This window comes from Drosophila rhopaloa, unplaced genomic scaffold (assembly GCF_018152115.1).
Source record: "Drosophila rhopaloa isolate 14029-0021.01 unplaced genomic scaffold, ASM1815211v1 contig_2, whole genome shotgun sequence".
NCBI classification, from domain to species: domain Eukaryota; kingdom Metazoa; phylum Arthropoda; class Insecta; order Diptera; family Drosophilidae; genus Drosophila; species Drosophila rhopaloa.
The window spans coordinates 26,067,169-26,092,939 of record NW_025335083.1 but is presented as its reverse complement, the minus strand read 5'-3'; the positions used below and the strand labels follow the sequence as shown (position 1 = coordinate 26,092,939).

The 25,771-nt window shown below is 40.5% G+C and overlaps 1 protein-coding gene across 2 annotated transcripts in view; it reads right to left on the bottom strand.

Annotated features, from left to right (window-relative positions):
• The window catches only part of LOC108054008 (protein dachsous), a 71,663-nt gene extending 48,447 nt beyond the window's left edge, over positions 1 to 23,216 (bottom strand). The window contains exons 1-2 of one of the 2 annotated variants that reach the window (XM_017136754.2): positions 22,556 to 23,216; positions 12,502 to 14,461 (exon numbers count right to left, since the gene is read on the bottom strand). In XM_017136754.2, coding sequence (XP_016992243.2) covers positions 12,502 to 14,370 — 1,869 coding nt within the window. In that variant the 5' untranslated portion in view covers positions 14,371 to 14,461; positions 22,556 to 23,216. Of the gene's footprint in view, positions 1 to 12,501; positions 14,462 to 14,630; positions 14,641 to 22,555 lie in introns of those variants that run through there. The other variant, XM_017136755.2, reaches the window with a different exon arrangement.
• Between the last annotated feature and the right edge of the window lie 2,555 nt (positions 23,217 to 25,771).

The following is a 25,771-nucleotide window of genomic DNA, read 5'->3' as shown; positions in this document are numbered from 1 at the left end:
AGGCCGACGAGAGCTGCGCAAACAAAACGCGATGGCAGGCAACTTGTTACCCCAAACACAACGAAGGACTTGCCTGGGCAACGAACTCGAAACTAAATGTTTGCTAATTTGCTTGATTTTTGAGGGTGCACTGTGAAAAACATTTAAGTCGGAACCAAATATGTATTTGGAATATTAAACATAGTTTTTTTTAATATATTGATTATTTTTTTCAGATACAATATAATTTATTTATTAATAGCTTGGACGAATGAATTCTGTAGGATTTCCAAATTGATTTAAAAACAATCTTCAGTTAAAGCTCTATTTAATTGAAGTCGGTTTGGAAAGGATTGCGATAATATTATCCGTGCGACTGTTTAACCTTCAGCAGCTTGGTTTTTTGAGGTAAACCACTGAGGGAACCTTGCAAAAAAAAAGTATAAACAATAAGAAGGAATCGAAAACCGACAAGGCTCTGCTTCGAATACTCCAGAGAGTTCCCACTTTCGGTTTCAGGCCTCGTTGCAACGTCCTAAAAATAGCCGGAAAGCCAAGTGAGCAACTTAAGATCTGTGACTCCTTGACTCCTCTGATTCCGATTCCCCAACCAGAGCTCATCCCCAGCGACATCGATTGCATTTTCTTTTTTTCTGCAGGAGTATTGTACGCAGCGGCTTTCTGCTCGAATCTTTTTAATTGTCGACAATGTTTGTGGCCAGTTTTTAATGAAATTCGTTTGGCTGGTTGCTGTGGCTTTTTGTGTCTGCGGTTTGGTTCTGCGACATTTCAGCGTGTCCTCCAAATAATTCATTAACACTCTGTCTTGTTAAGTTTAATTTGGAATTGGTAGCCCCACCTCTTCGCTTCATTTTGTCTTTGTTTTTTTTGTGTATGGAAGTAAAATGAAAGTAAAGATTTTTGTTGTCAGCTCTTTAAAAGAATAAAATCTCTTAATCCGCCAATCCCAAGTGTATAAAATTTCAAACATGCCAACAACGATACACTTTCCTGTCCATCAACCTGCGCACCTCTCTTCGTCTGCCCTGGTTTTCTACTGTTCTTCTGAAGAAAGAACCAGAAAGAGCAGCACAAAGAAAAGGGAACCCGCCAAGGGTAATTTGATATTTTCGTTCCCTTTTTGCTGTTTAATGAGACGAATGCACAGAAATTTATGATCCGGTAAGCAGGCGCAGTTTTGTTCAGCATTCAAATCTGGGTATCCTCATAGGCCTGCCCCTCGTCGCCCAAAAAAATATACAGTTAGAGCGGCCCACTTGATTGATTGATGGCAATTGACGGCGCTGTCCGGGGCAGAGTGATCACAATTCGACTAACGAGAGAGCCCCACTGGGGGCAAACGTCATAAATCCACTAATAAACAGTAAGCACAGCTTGGGCAGCATGGCAACGACCACAGCAAATAAATTTGTCTGCAGAAATGAAGCCACAAAAAAGGAATTGCAACCGTAAAGGGGAAACGAAATGCCAAGACGAAAAGCCCAAGCACAAATGTGCATAAATAAGAGTTTAAATAAGAGAACTTCGAACGCTTCGACACCCCGAACTTTGCAGCCTGACACTGAGCACAACAGTTACTTTTCGAATTCATCCGCAGCGTGGATCAAAGCACAAATACAGAGAACAAAAAATTATCGACATTTTGCCATTTTTATAAAAATGGCCTTGCAGAAAAGTGACCTAAAAACTGCACTTCTACGCCCATAACTTTTCTTACAAACATCCGATTTCAAAAATGCATACTTTAAAATGATTGTAGTAAAATCCCTTAAAAATCTGTATACTCTTCTTGGTTAGTAATTTTGGGTCGATTTTTCATCATTTTTACAATGTAACAATTTTCTAAAAATGGCCTTGCTGAAAAGTGACCTAAAAGCTGCACTTCTAAGCCTATAACATTTGGTACAGACATCCGATTTCAAAATGGCATACTTTAAAATGATTGTGGTTTAATCCCCTAAAAATCTGTATACTCATCTTGGTTTGAAATTTTGGGTCGATTTTTGGTCACTTTTACAATGTAACCCATTTCCAAATTTTCAAAATATGGCCTTACAGAAAAGTGACCTAAAACTAACATGACCTAACATAACTTTTGTTGAAGACATCCGATTTTAAAAAGGCATACTTCAAAATTATTGTGGTTTAATTATCTAATCTGTGTTTTCAACTTGGTTTGTATTTTTTGGTCGATTTTTCGTCAGTTTAATGTCTAATTCTCATATATTTTCAAAAAATGGCAAAATAGTGACTTAAGAGAAATCGCAAAGATTTTTAAATATTCATGGCTCGACTTCCAAGGTTTTAGTTTTTCGTAGAGTGTACGACTGCTCGTTCAATTCGCCAAATCGAAAAGAATTTAACGCTCGACACGAGACTTTTGCAACTTCATGCAACATAAACTATAAGGAAAGCAGGCTCTGAGATCCCAAGCTGCAACCTCTTCTTCGACTCTGGGGAATTCTCTCTTATGCCCCGGCTGGCCAAATTAAAATGTTCTTTCAACTACGAACTTTCGACAATAAATTGAATTGAACAACAAAAGGCGAAGGCTGGACATGACGGGGGTTATACGCCTGCGGGGATCAGAGAGTTCGAGCGGTTCTCCGGTTCTCCGGTTTTGCAGGCTCCGGTTGAAGACATTTGTCATGTCACTTGTGGCGGGGCAGGAAACGACATATGGAAGAGAATCGAAGAAGAGGAGGATCCCTGCCAGAAAAAGGATGAGTTTATCGATGCAACGCACACTATCGCAAATGAAAGGAATATGGAATATCTGGAGGAGTTATCCTCAAGGGTGTCACAAACTCGCACCGGGAGAAAAGTGCGGATCAGAGAATTGAGGCGGAGAGGAGCTGAGAAATTGAAGTCGCCATTCGAGAAACGCGTTATCGCTTCACAAATTAACAATCAGCGGCAATAAAAGTTTGCGTTTGTTTATGGTGAGTCTGAAAAGGCAGGGGGATGGGCTTGAAAATACAGATGAGGAGGCGTTCGAGGCTCCAGTCCAGAGTTATCCTTATCGGGGGCCGTTCGCTGGCCTTAACAAATTCAATTAAGCATTTTAATATCCGAGGCCACGGAGGTGTTGCACTCCGGACCCTGAAATATTAACTTGATTTAATTTATGAATTGCCCGCCAGTGGCAGGAAGTCGATGTGGTAAATTATGGAACTTCGGGGCAAAGCGAGAGACCCACAAACGAAGTGGGTCAAAGTTGGAGAAGCCTGAGCTCTCCATTTGCCCGATGGGCTGTAAAAGGGACTAACATTAATATTGCAGGAGAAAAATATATAAACCTTAACAGATTTACTTTTCAAACATTTTTTTAAAAAGATTTTAATACTTGATGTATTTGGTAGACTATTAACTACGTTCATGAATAACATAAGCCATGTTAAACTATATTAAAAAAGTTGATTGTTAGTTAATATGAAATACTTTAAATGATTGTAAATACCTAAATACAAAGCTAATTGCATTTGTTTACAAATATCACATGTTTGTAAATATTGTGTATATTCGTGACTAATACCTTTTTCCTGTAGTGTAAGGACGTCATTCAACTCCTTGCCTTAAGGGAAGTTCTGTACTTCTCTGACTTTCCTCAAGGGCATTTACAGCACAGAAAAGGGGTGGGGCTGGGAGGAGTTTTAGTCCGAGTCCCGTGCCCATTTTTTCTGCAATTTACCTTTTGTTCCCTTGCAAATTGCAAACTGCAATTACACGAATTTTGGGGCTCTACAGTTATTCCTGGCTCAGTTTTTGTCGGTCCTTTGCCTTTCGACACGTTCTGTTCGCTTTCAATCAGTAATTTTTGGCCCCGCTGCCTTCTGTTATGGCTCTTAATCAATAACTGTGCGGATATGCCCCGCTTCCCTCTCGTGTGTCGTGGCGGCCCACCAACATGCTACAATGTTGCAAGTTTTATTGAGGCGCGGCACCCAGTGAAATGAGCCCATGAGATGATATCTCCCCACCTGAGGATGTTTTCTACCTCTTTCGTTAATGTTACACATTGGAGCCGGATGAAAAAAAGAACCTTCAAAAAAGTTGACATTACCTGAAGATGGATTTGATTTATGCTCGGTCAGCATGTATCACCAGTAGCCAGTCGAGATAAACACTTCCCATGAGCACTCAAATCAACTAATCGCCGTAATTTTTTAGCAGTCGCTGGTTTTTGTGTTGTGTCGTTTTAGGTCTTTGCATAAGTCGCCTAATAATCGGGCACAATTCATTATTTATGTGTGGCTCTGGCCCAAACATAGATATCTTGATAGATCTTTAGATCTTTGCCCACCACCGACAAAGTGCCAACAACAGTGACGAGAGACAAAAGACCAGACAAGCCAATGACTGTTTAAAAATTCATCGAAAAATTTCGTTTATATTTCGATGGGTGTTCGTTGCTGTTTGTAGTCCGCTTTTCACATATCATTTTGGCATTAACTTCTCTTCACGCACACGTCGATCGGGCCAAGTTATAAAAATGATTGACAATTTAATTTGCAAGCCAAAAACTCTTGTGGGGATTTATGAAATACTTGGCTTTGTATGGGCCGTGTTCTACACACAAAAATATGCAAATCCGTTTGGCCATAATCATCATCATCGTCAGCATTCAGCAACAATGGGGCCAGATTCGATGTTATGAATGCTGGGCAACCCACACGAGGAATTTGTTTCGTCCACAAGCTGGTCAAGATTGCTTGGTTTTGGGCAAGCGTGCACTTGACAAAAAAATGATTTAATGATGATTAAGAACAGAAAAATCTGTAGGTTTATTTGTATTAAATAATACAAAAATTAAAAGTAGTTATAACTGGAAATTTAAATGTAAAAAAATAGAAAAAAAGGAAAAAAAACATTCCAATTCGCTTTGATTTTAATTATTATCAAGCGTATTTCAAATAAGAATAACCATTCAAAGTAGTCAAACATTTAAATATCCAACTTCGTAGCCACAGTCCATTGAATTTTCCTTCCAGTGTAGGGGAAAGAATGAAGAACAGATTCGGAAATCTGTAAAGTTGGAAGCACAGCTCTCCGCCGGTGACGACAAATGAGTTGGGAGACAAAAGACAGGAGACAGTAGACAGCAGATAGGAGAATGCAGACTGCAGGCTGCAGTCTACAGGCTACGGAGAATGGCAGAAGGGAGTCCGAGAAGACTGGCCGAGATGCACGTATGCAGATTGCCGGCCATTCCAAACCTCGGCGAAAAAAGGTGGAAAAAAAGATAAACGGGAGGAAAAAACTAAATCCCCAGCTGGGACACAATGTTTGGGATCAAGCTGGGTAGGGATTTGGGATTGGAAAAAGCTTTGCTCTGTGGCTCCGGCTTGCGTTGAGCTCCCCTTTTTTATTTGTCTCTGAAATCTTGTTTGCTTAAAAGTAAAAATAATTAACTAATTAAAATTGTGAACCCGCTTGTTGCGGACTGGCTGGCTACATTAGGGCCAAATAAGCTGCCAGAGTTTAGCTGCTGATTTTCTTATTTTTTTCTCCTCGGGTAAATACATTTACAGGCAACAACGATATGCAAAAGCTATCAACGGAGCATCTCTGGCCGGGACTTTCCAACTCCACAGACCTGGCTTTTGCTTTGGGTTTCGGCTTGGGTATGGCCTCTTGGGCCTTGTAAGCTGTTGATATGCTCATTTAGAATCGCACGTTTTTTCCCCAGAAGTTGTTAAGCGTCTCGGCTTTTGGAGGGGGCGGAGCGATTGCATTGATTGCCATTCGCATGCAGATGAGCTGCGAAAGAATTGGATACCGAAGAGAGTCGCAAAGACACGTGGCTTGACCTCAGACTTTGGCAGCCCATCTTGACTGTGGATTTTGACTTCCACTTTGGCCCATCAATCAACACACTTTCAGTTTTTTTTTTGCCATAGTCTGTCCCCCTTAAATTGTTGGTAGAGTTCACCTTGCGTATTGATTTTAGCCGACAAGTCTGGCCTAATGGACAGCGAGACGAGTTAATTGTTTGAGCGGGGCAGGCACTTGCATTCCTCTCAAAAAAAGAAGCTATTTGTGATTGACGGACAGTGTGAAATTAGTGGCTAGAATTCGTTGGCGATAAAGGTTCGACTACGCGATAACCTTTATAGCAGGTGCAGATTGTAAGCTTAATATAATTCAACAGCCGTTTTAATATAATTCAACAGCCGGGTTTTAATAGATTTGGCAATTACAAAATTTTTTTTATAAGGAAGTTTAATTGCTTTAAATGCTGGCCTTGTTGGGTTTAAAATTTCTATCTTTGTTAACATTTAATTCAAAAATTAACTTTTAAATATTTTGAAACTAAAATTCATTGGATTTAAGCCTGAGTTCAAATAGGTATATTTAATATCTGGCTTAAAATATCTTGGCTGCTTCCAATATTTTTATCAATTGACCACATCCCGTAACACCCTGTTTCTCTAAAATGAGTGTTACCTCTTTGTTTGCTGCATATTCTATACTTTGGCAACGGCCTCCTCTCACGGAGACAGCCGGGGAAAAGCGCGCATCTCCTTTTCCTGGCTGTCTCCGTGACTTGGAGGAGCTGTCTCAGCTTCCTGCTCTCCTCCGATCCTCCGATTCTCCACTCATTTCTCCGCTCTTCCCGCGGATGACTCGGCTCTGAGCTTTGAGCTCTTGGCGGCTATGCAAATGCAGTAGCCAATGCCCTCGGGTTGTTGTGATGTGTGCGCGCGCGTTGAGCATTTCAGATCCCAGCATCTCCATCTCTGTCCCCCACACGCCCCCTCTCTTTCGCCTTTTCCCTCTTTCTCTCGACTGTGTGTGTGTGTGCGCGCTTTAATTGCACGTTTAAAGGTAGCCACAGAAGCGGTATTTACTAAATATGGCCACAGAGGCAGTCACAGGAGCAACGGCTCACTGGGAGAAAACAGGGCTAAGATCTCAGCATCCTTAATAGTAAAAGATACCTCTAAAAATGTATAAAATTAATTCCTTTGCTACCATTATTTGTAATATTTTTGGTGTTCAGGTTTTCGGTGGCGTCTAGGGCCCCAACCGCGATGAATGCTGATGATCTGATCAATGATGGATAGTTTGTGATTTCTTTTCTTTGAATACAAAGTACATATTACGCTTTGAGCTTCGATGGGTTGATGGGAAAAATGTGTACTTTATACTCCAATATTTTTCGCTGTGCATCAGCAGTACTGAGGTTTGGTCAGTGGCATCCACAGTGTTGCACGCGTGTCTGACTGCCTGTTATCGCGTTTGGCCCGCAAAATTGATGCACATTTGATGCGTCGACATCAGAGATTTTCTGGGTCCTTTGCCTCTTAGTTCATATATGCAAAATGAAAGCTCTTTCTCTTCACTCCCCCTATCCTTTCCCCCTTCGTACACCCTCTTTATACTTTTTACACCCTTCATATTCTCCTTTCTCCTTCCTTGGTGCCTATCAGTTAAGGTTTATTGATGTTTTGATAGCGATCAGGGCCCTCGGCTATTTTCGCCGTGTTCTTGCTGTTCAGCTCAACGGCTCATCGGTTGGTTCCTTTGCGGCTTCCTTGCAGTGTTTGTTATGGGCCAGGAGAGGCGATTATCTCTCGATGCCTAACTTGGCCCGCGAAATTGTGTCAAAAATTATGTTGTCGTGTGGCGGCAAATGGCCATTCAAGGCTCTTATCTCGTTCTTCCCTCGCAACTTAATTAAATTATTAACCCAAACGCTAGAGGGAGACGGAATGTGGGTTCTTAGTCATGTGGTTGTAGTATGTTATGGAATCACACTAAGAAAAAAAGCAAAAATCGTATTAAAAAAAAACCGGCTACGGCCATGATTTTCCAACCATTTTGTCTTGGCCCAGAGATAAAGAGAGAGGACGAGAGACCGAGATAGAAAGAGAAAGATATATCTCGGCCAAAACTATTTCGCTTCAAAACCGCTGAATTTCTGAATGGCAGCAACTTGAGATAAATTCGCCTCATGGCGAATTCGAGGTGAGTTTCTCCAGATTTCTCTGGGTCTCTCTTCGGCTCTCTGGGCTGGTATTTATGGAATGTGAGCGCTCAAAAATGCGTTAAAGGTGTTTATAAAATTAAAATTGTGCAAAACAAGTCGCTTAAACGCAGAGAGTGAGAGGCAAAATACTCTCCGGAGAAAAAAAGAGAATCTCTCTCTGAGAAAACCTAAGGATATCCCCTTATAAAAGGGCATCGCATCGGTGTTTAGAAAAATGTGAATTGAGCAAAGAGACAAAGAAAATTGGTGCACACTGAGCGCCGCATACGCAATCAAGGAAAGGTGGGTAAAAAGGTGGGAGGAGAATGGCAAGTTGGCGCGGCATTGGTGTAGAGGGGCGTACAGGCGGCTCCCTGCCACATGCACCCTCCGCCAACTAAAACCAGTTCAGTGTGAGTGCGTTTGTGCGAGTGTTTGTGCATTAGAGGAGCGACCACATAACTTGGCCAAATGGGCAGATCGTGTTCCCTTTGGGCCCCCTTCGATGCCTTCCTCCGCCGCCTCTGTACCACCCACCCCTGGAAACACAACGTCGTAATTGTGGGAGCTACCCGAAATAGAGATTTACGTAGATTAGTCAAACAATGCGAAATTACAACACCCAAGAAAACGCAGAGAAAAATATAAAAAGTTAAGCTACAACAGCAGAAGTAAAGTTTTTATTGGTAATCAAAAGATTTCCATTAATAAAAAATGGTTGTCTTGTTAATTAAATGCTTTAAAATAATAAAAACAAGGAATAAGAAATAATAAGAAAATATTTTTGATGAATAACGATTTTGCCTTATGACCAAGCAAATATTTTTATTTTTTAAAATCTTTTTTTAGGTACTTATTATCCGTGATGAATATATATATTCTTTAAATATTATGTAGTATTATTTTACAATTTTATTTTTTTTTATTTCGGTCTTCTTTCTCTGCAGCAGCAGTAACATCTAATTTCGGTGTTTAGACAGCTTCTACTCCGGACTTTTTCCAACTTGTTGGCAGTCCGAAGTTCCAGCTGCCAATCCGTTGGCTTTTGGGAAGGGGCCAAATGACTTAGGAATCTGCGAGTGCAGTTCCCACATTCCCTCACTCTCCCTTTCTGTCTTTCCCTCCCCCATGTAATTGCCTGTAATTTAGTGTGTAACTGCAATGGCAACAACAAATCTAAGATGACAACAACCACACGACGAGCAAATTATGTTGTCTTTTTCCAGTTCTTCCACTGCCAAAAGGAAACTCCAAGTTGGACGGAAGAGTGGGGGGTAACGGACTAGGGGGGCGGGTGCCGCATTTTTGTTTTATTTTGTTTTCCTTTCTTGTAATTTGCATAATGAGATTTTAATTTTTACGCTCGCATAATAATTTCAAATGGGGATAAGTAATTCCCCTTGCCACTCCCACTTGGACGCAAGTTTGTTGCCTAAGTCTTTTGTTTCATGGCCCGAATTAAAGTGTAATTTGGTTAGCCATTAGTTGGCCAGACGCGCGAGAGCCGACGACGGAGTCGGAATGGCGGCATTTGATCTCCTCTAATTAAATAGCATTTCCGCTTCTTCGGCTAGAAAATGATACAGCGGCAGTAAAGGCAAAAACAGCTGCCTGGAATGACCAAGAAGCAAAAGGTGTGGTGCTTGAAAAGGTGATGGTAACAATGAGGAAAAAGGTTCATCACTAGCCAAAAAGATAAAGGAATTTTTAAAGTTATATCTAAAAGATTTTAGATTTGAACACTATATTTTTGGGGCAACTCCGATCAAAATGGACAATGACATTAAAATAACTTCCAGGAACTTTAAAATATAAAATACTTTCAATAACTTTTTGCTTGGATCATCGAAGGTGAAAACTCACAATCCCTCAAAAAGTTATTTCAAATTAGAGACCCTCTCCTTTCTTCTCCCGATTCCACACAGTTTCTCCCTCAATTATCTTGGATAATTGCGAATTCCTTTAGATGGCTGCAGCACCGTGATCCGATTCATTCGGGCCAAAGCAATAATGAGCAGCTTGCGAAGTATTTTGGATTCTCACTAAGAGCGAGTGACAGTTATGCCAAAAAGTGCTCTCTTTCAGCCTTCGGGGACTCGGAAACTTTGTACAACTATTTGTGGACGTTGCTTTTTTAGAATTATTTCTTTTTCGGACAGCAAACTCTTCAGACATTTGTGATTCGTATGTGATTCTTTCAACAACTTTTTTTGTTGATCGGTTTTAATTTTCTTTAGGTGCGGGCCATAAAAAAGTTTTCTGGAGGTTTGGCCCTTTGGCCAGAGCTTCTTATTTCAGTATTTTTTCTGATTTATTTTTTTTTTTTTTCATATACGAAACTCCGATTTTGCGTTTTTTTCGAGTTTGGGATCGGTTTTTGGGTCTTTTATTGTCTTCACGACCACAGATTGGCTTCAATATGCGGCCGAATAACAAGAAAAGCAGGGGTTTGCGGGCAACCGAATTTTGTTTTTAGGGCCTCGTCTTCGGACTCATTTTATGATTATTGAGCCCCAAATCGCAGCAGATACTGAAAAATCTCTTAGTATGGATGGTTATCCATCTCTTTCTCAATTCTTTAGATTGCCGAGTTCAGACCTCATCATTTAAGTTTCGGTTTCTGTTATTTTATTTTTGCGTGAGCCAATTATGCGTTTTGTATTTCGTATTTGGTTCGTTTGTGGTTAATTTTCGGGGAGTATCAGCGTCAGCAAATCTGCTTTTCTTCCATTGTAATTAAGGAAACGTGACTTTTTGTCAGATTCCATCAAATCTCTTCGTTGTCGAGAATTGGCGTTGTTATTCCAACTTATTGTTGTTTCGTTTCTCTGGCCCGGTGTCCGTCTCACGTTGTTGTACTTTTAATGAGATTTGATTCGATTTGATTTGCCTTGATTTGCGGAAATCATCTAAGCCAAAGGGCGAAGGGAAGATCTGCGTAATTAAGCTATAATTAGCCATTAACTTGGAGGGTCCATGCAAAAGTTAAGTTAAGTGACATTCCAAGCAGATTTAGGCAAGTAAAAATGTCGTAAGAGAAAGCTTGATTTTTATTACATTGACTAGATCTTAGATGAATCAGAAAAAATAACTTTAGAAGGTGCAGGGGATTTTATATTTTCAATCAAAAGTTAAACCGCAGTGAAGTGCACATTTCCGACTGTAAGCTTACTGACAACTTTTTTATATTCTACTTTTCTGAATTCTTTCCTTATTTTCAGTTGAAATACAAGCCTTTAAAATCCTTATTTCCCAACTAAGCCTTACATATTTTTCGTTGGTAAAGAAAAATGTTTAAAGCTTATAACAATCTTTATCACTTCGTATTATTTAAAGAATGATCTGAAAGGATAGTACCACGTATCAATTGAAGCCTAGACTAGTGTTTTATTCTTCGGTGTGTGTTTTTGTAAGTTTTTTTTGTAAACATTGCGCTGAGTTGTAACTCGTGTTGCTGTTAAATTGCTGGGAAGTTTGGAATCGCGGCTACATTTTCAGTCAGTCGGTCGAGGGCTTTTTTCCACCGTTTCGTTGTCGGTTTGTTTTTTTCTTGTTTTTTTTTGAGAGACAAGAGAGGTCACATTTGATAGTCTGAACAAAAATCTTGTCGACGTCTCTAGACGCTCTTGTACATATATCAATGTGTTTAGAGCCACGGAAGAATGGGTGATAGCCGCCGCAGAGAAAAGAGCGAACAAAATGCCTTCGTTAAGCGCTGGAAACGGTTTTAGGCCTTGTCTCTCTGTTGTTGATGTTTTTTTCCAACTTTTTTCCCTATTTTTCGGCTGCCCATTTTGTTTTTGTGAGCGAAGAAAAATGTTATAAAAATGTAATTACCCGATGATGAATGGATTAACTACAAAAGAGTGAGAAGCCTGCATTGCTCAGGGTGCGGATGAGGATGGTAGTGGAGGGGTGGTATGAACGGGAACTGTTTGAAATACTTTTAGATTGCCACACAATGTTGGGGATACCCTCACCGAACTATTTTTTCCCCATGCAAACAACAGACGTATATTAGAAGTACACCCACCTAATAAAAGTATTTTCTGCCCAATTTCATGAAAGTATAGTATTTATTGAGTAATATGAATGATAAATTGCCTTTATTATTTTATTCTATATACTGATCACAACCCATTTCTTTTTGCGTTACCAACTTCCTCATAATTCCTACATACCCTTCCAAACCCAATTGTAACCCATGCATGGCATGCACCGCATCCATCTAACTCCCCTTCCCCTCACGATTCCCTACGGATGTCGATGTCGATGTTTAGGCCCGATGTCTGATGTCTTATGTCCAACGTCCGATGTCTGATGTCCGACTGACTGATCTGACTGGGAGCGGGTAATTGATGCATGAGATTAGTTTTGGGGCCCAAGTACGTGGAAAATCCATAAGCGACGCTCGTTGTGTGGATTCGAGGCAGTTGGTGAGACAAACGTTTTAATGACCCACCAGGAAAGTGGGTCACCAATGGAAAAACGGGAGTTGGAAGTGAAATAATAGTGAACCAATGACTCACCTTAAGAATGCACCTGCCCACGGGTTCGTTTTCAGCGACAGAAACATTGTAGAAGCTCTGGTCGAAGATCGGTTCGTTGTCATTTACATCGTGGATCGTTACCAACACGGTGGCGGATGAGGAAAGGGGCGGTACTCCGCTGTCCCTGGCGATAACCGTTAGCTGCGGCACCGGTTCCGTTTCGCAATCGATATGCGATCGGGTGGTGATCAGGCCCGTTTGTGGGTCAATCTGAAACCACTGGGCATGGGTCTCAGGTGTCTCGGCCAGGGAGTAACTCAAAGCCGAGTTCAGACCTTCATCTCGATCGTGGGCCAGAACTTGGAGAACCGAAGTACCCGGATCGGCCACTTCCATCACATTAGCGTGATAAAGATCCTGCTCGAACTCCGGTGGATTATCATTAACATCGGTAATTCTCAGGAAAATTGACTTGGAGGCGTGCAAAGGCGGCGTTCCCTTGTCGGTGGCTACAACACTGACTGTATAGTTGGAAACCATCTCCCTATCCAGCGGTAGATTGACTATCACCAAATAAATACTGTTGTCCCTGGTGGTCAGGGCAAAGTGCCCATCTCCGCCATTTAGAGTCACATTGACATTAGCATACTCCGTTTTCGAATCGGGATCATGCACCGAAATCCTGGCTACGAACTCGCCCGGTTGAGCAGACTCCGATATCTTAGGGGATGCATCATCACTTAGAAAAATCACGTTTATAGTAGGTTGGTTGTCATTCACATCAGTGACTCTTATGGAAACAAAGGCTGTCGTCTCCAGAGGCTGTTCGCCGTGATCTTTGGCCACCACCACAAGTTCATGCAGCTCTTTAGTTTCAAAATCCAAAGCTTTGTTGATGTAAATAGCTCCTGTTCTGGGATCTATGCGAAACATTTGCTCCTTATCGCTCTGTCTTCTATTGATCGCATACTCCACCAATCCATTCTCATCGGCATCCGTGTCAGATGCATAAACCTGAAGGACACTCGTACCCACAGTGGCATTTTCTGGAACCGTGGCAAAGTATCTGCTTTGATTGAAGATCGGTTGATTGTCATTCACATCTTGAATGGTTATATTGACAGTCATGAATCCCCGCAAAGGGGGACTTCCACCATCTAGTGCTTCAATGAGAAGGCTATAACCAGGTGTGGTTTCCCTATCCAAAAAACCACTGATCTGCAGGTCCAAGTACAGGACACCGTCTCTTTCCCTGTGAGATGATAGCCTAAAGGCGTCATTTACATTTCCAGATACGATATTATATCTCTGGGTGTTATAGGGCTCCAGGTCCAGATCCCTAGCTGGTAGCAAAGTTCTCTTAACCTCCCTGGGCGTATTCTCCGGAAATTCAATGTGCATCGAGGGTTGTGGAAACGTGGGTGCATTATCATTCTCATCTTTGACCGTGACCACCACTCGAATGTTACGTCCGCTTAGGGGAATGGCCACCAGACTATATGAAGCTCGAGTTTCTCTGTCCAATTTCACTTTGGTACGGATCTCCCCTGTGGCCCGATCTATAGCCAGATCCGTTTCCACTCCCGCCTCTGCCACGATGATATATGGCGGACCACCGTCGATTCCATCGAAGTCTCCTATATAACCGATCTGATAATCCACCGAAACGCCTTCGAAGACCTCCAGCTTCCGCTCCCTCTCCTTATCATTGGAGGCAGCTTGGCAAGGTCCCAAGAGTAAGATCACTAGAAGCCACAGCAAGCTTCTGCTCAGCATGTGCGAGGGATGTAGGGCGGGTGGCGAAGATATCGATTTGATGTTGAAACGTCTCCGGCATCGATGGAACATTGTGAAGTCCTTCGGCTGTTGGCTCCCCGTGGTTGTCCTCGTCGTTACTACCGAATCCATTTCACTTTCGGTGAATTTTTTGGAGAACGCTAAAAGGAGCTAAGAACGTCCTTGACTGAGATTACCTCCTTCCAGCATGGCCATGGCACATCTAAAAGAGAAAAGAGTAAAGAATGTCATGAAATATACAAGATTATGTATTTTAAAATCGTTGCTAATACTTCAAAAAAGGAAACTAAATTTTATTCATTTCAAATTTCCAGAGCGGGGATCTTTTAGGTCTAAAATTAATTCTAAAATTTAACACCCAATAATACAACATTTTGTGGCAGTGCAATAGTGACAAATGTGCTGACCATAATCCACCGCCCACACTACAAGCTGCGCGCCTAGAATAAAAAGCAACTTTGAGAACCCCCAAGAGAAGAACACATAGTTGCAGCTAATAGACTGATAACTGCGCCAATGCGCTTAGCTCCGCCTGATGACTGCTATGATGATGATGGTGAGGATGGAGAGGCTTACGCATGGTGGAGGCATTTTCATTTGGCCATTTGAGGGAATTTGAAATGCTAATAGACGGCCAAGAAAGATCAGGAATGAAGACAAAAGACCCGAGACGCGGACGATGCCGATTCTACCTGCGTGCGAACGGTTCAAAGGCTAAAAGGGTCTCGGGTCTGCTTTTGGGCCTCTGTTATACTGGTTTTGGTTTTTGGTTTGGTTTTGGGCTCTCGATGAAATATGGCTGACACACATACACACACATTCCGAGAGAAATCGAACAAACAATTCCTCTGCCAAAGTTGCCATTGCTGGATGACCAAACTCTGGACTCAGAACTAATGCCATGTGGCTGGAATTGGAATCGAAATGGGAATGCTTCGAGGTCCGAGCAATTCGTGGCGAACATTTTAGTTAACAAGACCATGACTAACACTTTTTTTGAGTGGCCAAAACAACATTTGTTTCCACTGCAATTTGGAAAGATGTTTCTCGCGCGATAAGCGAAAATAAGAAAAGAAAATGGGAGGGCGCGCAGGCGAACAATATAAAAAATTATGATTATTATTTTGGGAATGCCTTTGAAATTTCATTTCGTGAGCAGATAAAGATCTTACAACTGCTAACTCTTGAGAACACGGCCCAGATGATCCTGTTCGATCATGGCCAGCAATTAAAACGGAATTAATGAGTCTTGGGAAACGAAGAGATCAAACTTGGCGTTAGAAGACTGACGGATTCTTCCCCTTCAAATGATTGACACACAACCATCACCCCGAGAGTAAAGAGCGATTTCTGCGGAGAAATTAGCCAGCCGGCCAAGCCTTTCATGTCCATCGAGAGATGCCGGTACCATTAGGCCTCTAATAACTTTATAATGATCATGTCCCTTCCTTCCCTGACATGAGGCGTAATTTAATAAACTGCAACGGGGCTTCCATCAAGAAGGCCGAGGAGTACGTTACGTTAGACCTGAACTCTGTGATACGCAAATTACCCCAGGAAAATGCGGTGTGGAGAGTGAGCTGCCGTTGCGGAAACGTCAGTTTGATTTGCACTTGTCATAAGTTTAGATGAACTGCTAATACCCGAACACATTAGAAAGCCCGTGGAGTGGATCCCGATTCCCAAACCCCAAGCCCCATTCCCGTTTGTGATCCCTGGCGTTCCAAGTTGGACAGCTCCCGTCCAGATCCGCAGATCTTGGATCGTAGAGCAGTCCGATTTGAGTGCCAGCTGGCGGTCGGTCGCCTTGCGTGTGGCTGCACCTGAGACCTGAGATCCGTTGGAAATGGCCGAGCGGACGAGGAATGAGGGCTGTGGGAATGACCGGTGGATGGAGCAAAACGGGAGATTACACTCGAGAAAAGAGTTTCACCCAAAGACGTTAATATGTTAGTCCATAGGGATAGTTTTTCTTCCAAAAATGAAATCAAAGCCACTGAAAAGCTAATTGATTCTAAACTAAATTTGTTTCGAGTCTCGGAAACTCAGTGACCCTAAAATCTATCGATTTTTCGGTGTCTCATTGGCATTTGTAGAACAATAAAACAATTTTATGTTTGTCAAAATTATTAACCATTTTTCTTTTGTCATCAAACTACCTCAGACAACAGTATTAAAATTTGAAACCGAGTTAATGTTAAGTTTTATCTGCAATATTTCTTTCTGTGGGCTAATGAAAGAGTGTATGTAGCAGAGTGAGTGTCTTGGGGTTCTGTGCACTCTGGCGGCATCTAATATCAAATGACAAAGTTGTAATTATATTTGTGGTTTCAGTTCTTTACTAGAGTTCCAGGGAGTTCCAAACAATTTCACGTTCCCAACCCAGGTTTCGGCCATTAAAAATTATGCTTTTTCCCGAGAGAATTTCGTTTTCTTGTTTCATTTTTTTTTTGCTTTTACGAGCGCACAAAAGCTCGTAAAACCGTTCCAACAAAAACAAAAAGGAATACAGAAAAATCAGAGTCGAAAACAGAGCGGCATCAATAAAATCTAGTTAATAGCAAATAAAGGCAACAACAAATACCCATAACCCTGGAGAGCGGTATGGAGCGGTATAAAACGTACACAATCATAACAATAACAGCGTAAACTTTACAGCCCAACTAATTAGACTGGCGAATAAGAAAGAAAAAAAGGTGATGGAGGAACGAAAAGGAGCACTTCAAATCCAAGGATTTTTGAACCAAGAACTACTGTAAGCGCAAATAGAGATTTTAATTAAATATTTACTATTTAAGACCGGTCATTCTTTTTTGATGCTTGTTTATTTACCTGCCTTAAAGTATTTTATATATAGATACTTTTGTTACTCGTTATTAAAGTCTATATAAAGATCTCTTATATGCGATTCTTAATTGTTGAACACATTTCATCTTGTTGCGATTGCAATTCTAATTTATCTTGTATTGCATTTTTTCGCAACTTAAGTATTCCTATATTTATTTTCGCTGCTGAGAGGCAAATAGTATGCTCCAATTTTGAGGCCGAATGGAGTCTTTGAGCCAAAGAACAAAAACCGGCAATCCAATCGGAGTCCAAACTGTTGAAAAGTTTTGCATAGCGTCAGAGAAAAGAAGTACAATCGGTAGCCGGAAGAAGTGTTTTGCCAACGCTTAATCACTGACCAAACAAAAGGCAACTAAAACAAAAATAAAAGTTTTTTTTAAACTTCATTAACATGCACATTACACATGTAGGAGAGATTTTCTACTCGAACAATTAAAAAGAGTCGAAGAAGAAAATCAACTTGTTTGGCTTAATCTTGTTGTTGCTGCGGTTCCGCTCGTGATTTAACTGCAAATTATGCAAAATTGTTGTCTAAAACCAGAGGCTAAGTAGGTGGTAAGTAGACGCTTTAGAGCGTGTTTAATTAAATGTTGAGTAATTTATGAAAAAAGACGAGGGGGGCGGAGAGTCGGTATAGGTTGATACGGCCGGTCTACCAGCTAATAAGTTATTTCTAATGACTTTCTAATTGTCCGACACACACGAGACGGCAGGCTATAAACAGCGAAACTTTAATTGTCCGCATATTAATCGAACTCATTTAGATGCAAATCTGAAAGATCCGACTGGCCAGATCCGAAGTCTCCGAGAGATTCGAGGCCAACCAAGCGTGGATCACGTCAGAGATTCAAAGCTGCGAAAGCGTGAAGTAAACACGAGTGTTTTTCTGCTAGGAAAAGTGCGAAAATGCAAGTGAAACCGAGTTGCAAACAAGGATTTTCGTTTTCATTTTGATTATGGTTTCCATTTCGATTTTACTTTGTGTGTTTTCATTTCCCTTTTAAAAAGCCCTTTGTCAGTTTACATAAAGCAAGTTTGACACTTTTTAATTGCCAGTGGGGAGAATTCCCGATGCTGTCGAAGAATCGCATAATGAGCGCTAATTAGTGGCAAGTGTCAGGAAAAAAAGAGCGACCAAGATGAAATGTTTTGGTTTATATCTTATCGCAGCCACGACAGCGGCAACATCTACCAGTTGTAGACGGCAGTTGCCTCTTTTAAATGTACAAGGTTTTGCATCGCAATAAGGGAATACGCTCAAAAGAAAAAAATCAGATTCTGCTTAAAACGAATAACATATTTTGAATTAAAATAAAACGAAAAACATTTGTAGAAGATTAACTTGAAGGCTACATTTAGAAGTATGATTTATTTATAATATGAATAGAAATAATTAGAAACCCTGTCTACCTTTGAGGTGCAATTTGAAGTGCACTTCAATCATAAATCTGGCAGCTGGGGTTTACTCTTCCAGTGGCATCTAACTTAACCGTGGGCAGCGCATCTCCGCAATCATTATGGAATACTAAAATATTTACACCGGAAGTCTGTTCATGGCATCATCTTCTCGCTGGCTCAGATTCCAAGTTTTGTTTGGGTAGCCGAAAGCATTTAGCAATAATTGTCATGGCAGAGTGAGTTTTTGGCCATTGTTTGGCGCCTTTTATGACCACCATTAGGGTATAAAGCCAAGACTCAGCCCCTAATGCTAATCGCCGATCTCGTGTTAAAAAGCGGTTCATTAACCCATGGCAGCACCCGCCTCTCGCTATAAAACACAAATATTTCTCAATCAGAATCCGATTTCGATAGGCAGCAAAATGTATAACATTCCGTTCCCCCTTATCTACAGTCGTATTATTCTGGTTCTATGACCAGTAAAACAAATCAAATTATGTAGGCAACATGTTTATGTGTCTGAAAAACAAGTGTGAATATTTAAAACAAATACTCTTTTCTTTGTACTGGATAAAAAGTATAAATTGTTAATATAATATTTAGAATACTTTATATCTATTTTAAAGTTTTGTAATTTTTTAATATTAAACCTTTAATTTAATTGTACAAAATAACTTCGTTTAGTCTGATACACCTTTTTAGAGTATACATCTGATTTAAAAGCTGATAATTCTATTTCTGGACCTTTTGTTTTATTTTCTGATTGATCAGATTCAGAACAGTCCCAATATCATTTCGATTTAATGATGTTTACCCGTGCAATATCAGGCCGGCACATGTGGCCATTAAACGGCATCGAACGTTAGATTGGTCAGTGCAAGATGCTCGAATTAAGATGGTTTATTGTGGTAGCAAATATTTATGCCCACCTGGCACGAGATGCGAGTCGAAACTACAACCTGTTCCATTATTTTCCCAGCGAGAGAAGTGTCTTCATCCAGCGATGGACGATGAACATATTCGCCGACTAATCACAGGCCAAGTCACATTCGAATGTCCGCGGTGCCAACTCGCATGAGGCTCAACAAAGAAATTAGCGCGAGGAAATTCCCCTTGCCCCCTTTAAGAAGCGGGTGTTGGTGCTTGCAGCAGGTGCGTGTGCTCCCATACAGTAAGAAAAATATATGATATCGTGAGGTTTTGGATGAGAATATTAATTTGTATCCGAATTATAAGAATCATTTAATAATACCAAAAACTGATACTAAGACTTTAACTGGAGCTAATGTTAAATGTAAATGTTTAACGGCTATATGGCTTATTCACATCCAAATCGAAATTAACAATGTAAAATGGCCATCTGCTTTTTTTTCAGTGCAGACCACGGCCATGTCTAATGTTATTTTCCCGGTACATCGGGCTAGATGTGTGTGGTCCGCTCTGATGGGTTTTCCTCCGCACACACGCGAAAATAGATTAAAGCGTAATCTTTGTTTGTACAGCGCTAAGCATTGCGGCAATTAGTGGGGAAAAAGGGGGAAAGCCGGTGGAGACTGGAGCAATTTAAAGCGCATTAAACTGCGTTTTGCAAGTTTGTGTCCTCAATCTTTCGTTTGTGCGCCCGCACCTTTACACGAACACCTGCCGCCTAGAGATAAAACGAAGAAAAACCTACAGTGCATACCCGTTAGGTCTGATAAAGCAAATATTTAGAAAAGGCGGGGTTGGGAACAAGCACTGAAAATGGGAAATGAAAATTATATTTTATTCTGTTCTCCCTTCTCTCGGCTCAACTTTGAACTCAGCGGTCTTTTGTTTTCTTGTTCGGGTTTTCAGGCCAACTTAAAAGGAAGTGTAAATTAAGGGCCATAAAAACTAGGCCCTAATGTTCCGACTGCTCTGGCTTTTAGCAGCATGAAAATTGAATAAGGGCCCCCGTTCGAGAATTTCTTAATAATTTAACAACACACAGAACTTTAATTGTAATGCCATTAAAAACCCGAGCACGCCTTGAACTTCCTCCAATCAAATTTTCAGTTATAAAATATTGGAATGTCGTTCCTGAGAATACAAAACAAAAAAAAAGAGGAATTTTGTAGAACTTATATGGAAAAATATATTTAGATCAAAATAAATATGTTGCAATTATATAATTTAATTCGTTATTAGTATATTGTAAGAAACAGATTTTTCTGCAAAGACTGTACACGGTAATTACATTCTAACATCTCAGATCTCATTAATTAAAGATAGTTTATTTACTCCAAATGCCCTTCAAATTTTTTCTGTGTAATATTTGGTATTGTCATAGCTGTGTGCATTTTGTTTGGAGTTTTTTTTCCAGGAATCACAGTTAAGCGACACTTTGCGCACATTTCCATTCCCTTCACGTGTCGCTCCGTATCGACAGAGATTAGAGATCGATCGAGCCTCAATCGTCGTCGTTGGACGACGTGTAAAACAGGTAGAAGAAAAATCCCAACCACACCAACGCCAAGAACACCGACTCTATTTGTTTTTCCACATTTTCCTTGGGAGCGAACAACAAAAAAAAGAGGCGAAGATGGAAAAGAGGAAAACTCGAACAGTGGTTGAAGAAATGGAATACAAAGTGGAAGACGACTAGAAACGAGAGGCAGAAACAGACAGAAATAGATAGAAATACAAGCACCCAAGAGGAGGCGGTTCACGGAGTGTAGAATGTGTGTTTTCCTCCTCTTAAACCTCTTTCTCGGCTCCATCGCTTTCGATTACCAATTTGACTATTTCAAGTTGTTTTCGCTCCTGTTTCCCTAGCACAAAAAGAAAGAAAAATATCTAATTAGGCCCGGCCCAATCTACGCCTTTCTGAATTCTGGGTGTTTACTTTAGTTTTTGGGCTCTTGTATCTTTTATTTTTAGCTCCCAAAAGCGGTACTAAATTTTCTACCTAAGCAATTAGATGCTTTTTATTTTATACTTTGCTAAAAATGTTGGCTTAATTTTTTGAAGCTTTTTATACCCTTGCAGAGGGTATTATAATTTTGGTCAAAAGTGTGCAACGCAGTGAAGGAGACATCTCCGACCCTATAAAGTATATATATTCTTGATCAGGATCACCTCCTGAGTTGATATAGCCATGTCCGTCTGTCCGTCTGTCCGTCTGTCCGTCTGTCCGTCTGTCCGTCTGTCCGTCTGTCTGTCCGTCTGTCTGTTTCTACGCGAACTAGTCTCTCAGTTTTGAAGATATCGAATTGAAACTTTGCACACACCCTTCTTTCCTTTGCACGCAGTATATAAGTCGGAACGGCCGGGATCGGCCGACTATATCCTATAGCTGCCATATAACTGAACGATCGGAAATGCCATAACTTTGGTGTTTGTAAAGTTAGGAAGTTGGCATTTTCTATGGGTGTTATATTTGGCCAGCCAATCCGACCTACCAAATTTCATAAGGATCGGCCGACTATATCCTATAGCTGCCATATAACTGAACGATTGGAAATGTCATAACTTTGGTGTTTTTAAAGTTAGGAAGTTGGGATTTTTTATGAGTATTAAGAATGCATCATATGAATAATTTTGGAGAATATAATTTACAGAGTATTCTGCAAGGGTATATCAACTTCGGCTCCGCCCGAAGTTAGCTTTCCTTTCTTGTTATTTACTCTAAGACGACTTTTCTCAAACACATACCACTTAAAAATAATGGTAGCACATGTATGCTTACAAAATTTTTAAAAAAGTCTGCTGCCTTCATACAATTAGACAATTTATATAATAATAAAAATTGGGAAAAGCAAATCATTCAATTGAAAATTAAATTAACTGACTTGATATTCCTTATTGGAAATACCATATTAATATATTTCAAAGATTTTTGTTCTTATTATACTTGGCTTTAAATTTAGTGTCTTCTTAGTGCTTATACAAAATTTGCCATACTTCAATCTTCGCGAATTTATTTTTAGGAATGGTTTATAATTTCTCTTTAAATTATTAGTGTTTGTTCACAATGTCCTCTTTAAGTGTTGGCTTATTTTGGGTGGTACTTTTCATCTTTTTTTCTTACATTTTGTGGCCTCTTCTTTGCTGTGGTGCTGCTGTTTTTAAGCCGCTGAAATGCTACGGCTGTTGCCAATATTTTTCACCAAAGGCGCAAACGGCAGCAACAAAAACAACAAGTCGAAAACCCGCTGCCACAAACACAATGTTGTTGTATCTTTAGCCACACGGCCGAAGCGAGCCAAAAAGAACTCGTTTGACTTGTTGAACAATATTTCTTTTCGCCTTTTACTCTGTGTATTTGTTGTGCTGCTGCTGTGTTTTGTTTGTGTATTCGCTGTTGAATTTTCTTGACTGCCTTTTTGAAACACACTCTTGCTTTTTGTGATAATTCTAGGCAATTGAAATATTATTGGACATCAAAACTTATCACCAAACTTTTCTCACACGCGGCGAAAAGCAGCAGCGACGGCGTCAAAAAACGGTGACGAAAACAAAAATAAAAACGCGGCGATCGAAGATTTTCAGGGGCTTTAATGATTTATTATTTCTTCAACTTTTTGTCTGCACTGCACTTGGGAAATATTTTGCACTATCTTTCGTATATATTTTATTATATTAATAAATATTATGGCCGTATTTTTGTATCTCGAATTCCGACGGCGACACGAGGAGAACGCGACTTAGAAACGAATTTCCTCCGCTCGCTGCGATTCTCCAATGTGACTGCGACGAAAACACACGACAAACTGGCGAGAGCCGAAGACCGGAGACTGGAGCCGGGCTCTCTCTTTCTTCAGGATGCCCGGAAACCCACCTCGAAACCCACCTGTGGTCAAGAGATCGCTGTAATGAAGATGGCGAGCCCCGAAGAATCGCTGAGAGGTGAATAGTTTCTCCCCAGAGTGGTTTGGTCGGTTTTTCGGAGAGACTTGGAGAAGAATTTCAAAAGGGGCACACACAATACACAAAATAAAATCGACGACAGGTCCACAATTAGCCAAGAAAGAGAGCTATCTATATATTCTCTCGCTTCCAGAGAGGGTCTACCATAACTACCCATTGTTTTTGTGGCAAGTCCAGGCTCTCCTGGCATGTAAATTAGCTGCTCTCTCTCTCACCTGAGCATTAAAACCGGTTAGTAGTCATGCTCACCTGTGTGCCAAGTTGTTGTTGCCGAGTGCAGTTAAAGTGGTGGCTCTACACAGAAAGAAAAACCGATATTTAATTGATATAAATCAATTTATTTGTATGAGATGTCCTTAAACAAATAAGGTTATAAACGGGGCGTAAATAAAAAAATTCGTAGCAGTAAAGAAAAAACACCCAATGATGGGATGCTGCGATATTCAAGCCAGGTCCTTTCAACGGCTTATATCGGCTTGTTAGCTTTTAAAAGCGAGTTATTTTTCCTGTGTACAACAGAGTGTGCAGAGGGGATAAAGGGGATGCCGGGGGTAAAGTGCGGCGTTGAGTGTTTGGTATGCAGCCCCGCTGCCCCGCCCCTTCCGCTGCCCCATCCTCCGCCTCCTGCTCCTGGTTCTTCCCATTGTTTTTTGTTTTTCGGGGGCCTCGAATTTAGGAAGGAGCAACAAAGTTGCGTCAACAACCAGACAATGCAAATGTTGCGTAAGTTGTAACAAACAAAAAAGCAAAAGAGGGCTGAACACTGAATTACGGGGACTGCCCTATCGATAATGGCTATTTCAACCCAAAATAAAAACCAAAACACAGATTTTAAGAGAATTCAACCACAATCATTTAGAAGTATGCCTTTTTGAAATCGGATGTCTGTAAGAAAAGTTATGGGCTTAGAAGTGCAGGTTTTAGGTCACTTTTCTGCAAAGCCATTTTTCGAAAATTTGGAAAGGAAACACTGTAAAAATGAAGAAAAATCGACCCAAAATTACAAACCAAACTGAGTATACAGTTTTTTAGAGAATTAAACCACAATCATTTAGAAGTATGCCTTTTTGAAATCGGATGACTGTAAGAAAAGTTATGGGCTCAGAAGTGCAGGTTTTAGGTCACTTTTCTGCAAAGCCATTTTTCGTAAATTTGGAAAGGGGTAACACTGTAAAAATGACGAAAAATCGACCCCAAAATACAAACCAAGTTGAGAACAAAGATTTTTAGAGAATTAAACCACAATCATTTATAAGTATGCCTTTTTGAAATCGGATGACTGTAAGAAAAGTTATGGGCTTAGAAGTGCAAGATTTGGGTCACTTTTCTGCAAAGCCATTCTTCGTAAATTTGGAAAGGGGTAGCACTATAAAAATGACGAAAAATCGACCCAAAATTGCAAACCAAGATGAGTATACCGATTTTTAGGGGATTTAACCACAATCATTTTAAAGTATGCCATTTTGAAATCGGATGTCTATAACAAAAGTTATGGGGAAGAAGTATCGTTTTTGGACACTTTTCTGCAAAGCCATTTTTCGAAAAATGGACCCCAAAATACAAACCAAGTTGAAAACACAGATTTTTAGAGAATTAAGACACAATCATTTAAAAGTATGACTTTTGGAAATCGGTTGTATGTAAGAAAAGTTATGGGCTGAGAAGTTTTTAGAAGGTTTTAGGCAGTACGCTTTCTGGCTTTTAATCGCGGTTGCCAATCAATACTTGCATTTGTAGATCTAGAGTACTAAATACTTTTGCCATTCGTTTACTTACGAAGCATGGAAAATTTGGCGCCTCGAGTAAAAGTTGCTACAGCAACATCAACAAAAATTCCGACCCGCTTTTTGGGGTGGGACCACCGTAGAGATGCCATTGAGCAGATTCCGATTCCGTTCCCAATTCCGCAGAACTCTCGAGCAATCGCAAATGCTGCAATTTGTCTGGGAAACGTACACGAAAAGTGCGTGCCGCATCCCAAGAACCAACATGGCAGCGAAGTTGTGGCAACAGTTGTTGCTTGTTGCACTGAGGTGGCTCAATGAGCAAGTGGGAATGGAATCGCCCTGGTAGACCACGCCAGTTGCGGGAGGTTTACCGACAATGGCCAATGGTTAACCATTTGGTCATTCGCCGCTTGTCAAAACCGTAAATGACGTCGCTTATCTGTCGGCTTGCATTTGCCACTTTTCAAATGAAATGAGTTAACAGCAACAACATGAGAGCAACAACAATCTTGACAGTCACTTGAAAAGCAGAGAGAGTTATGTCTGGTTGCACAAAAAGAAAAAATATTTTTTAAAAAGTATATTTAACTTTAATATAGTGGGCATAAACTTGTTTAGATAATGAGATAAAAAATAAAATAATAAATCAA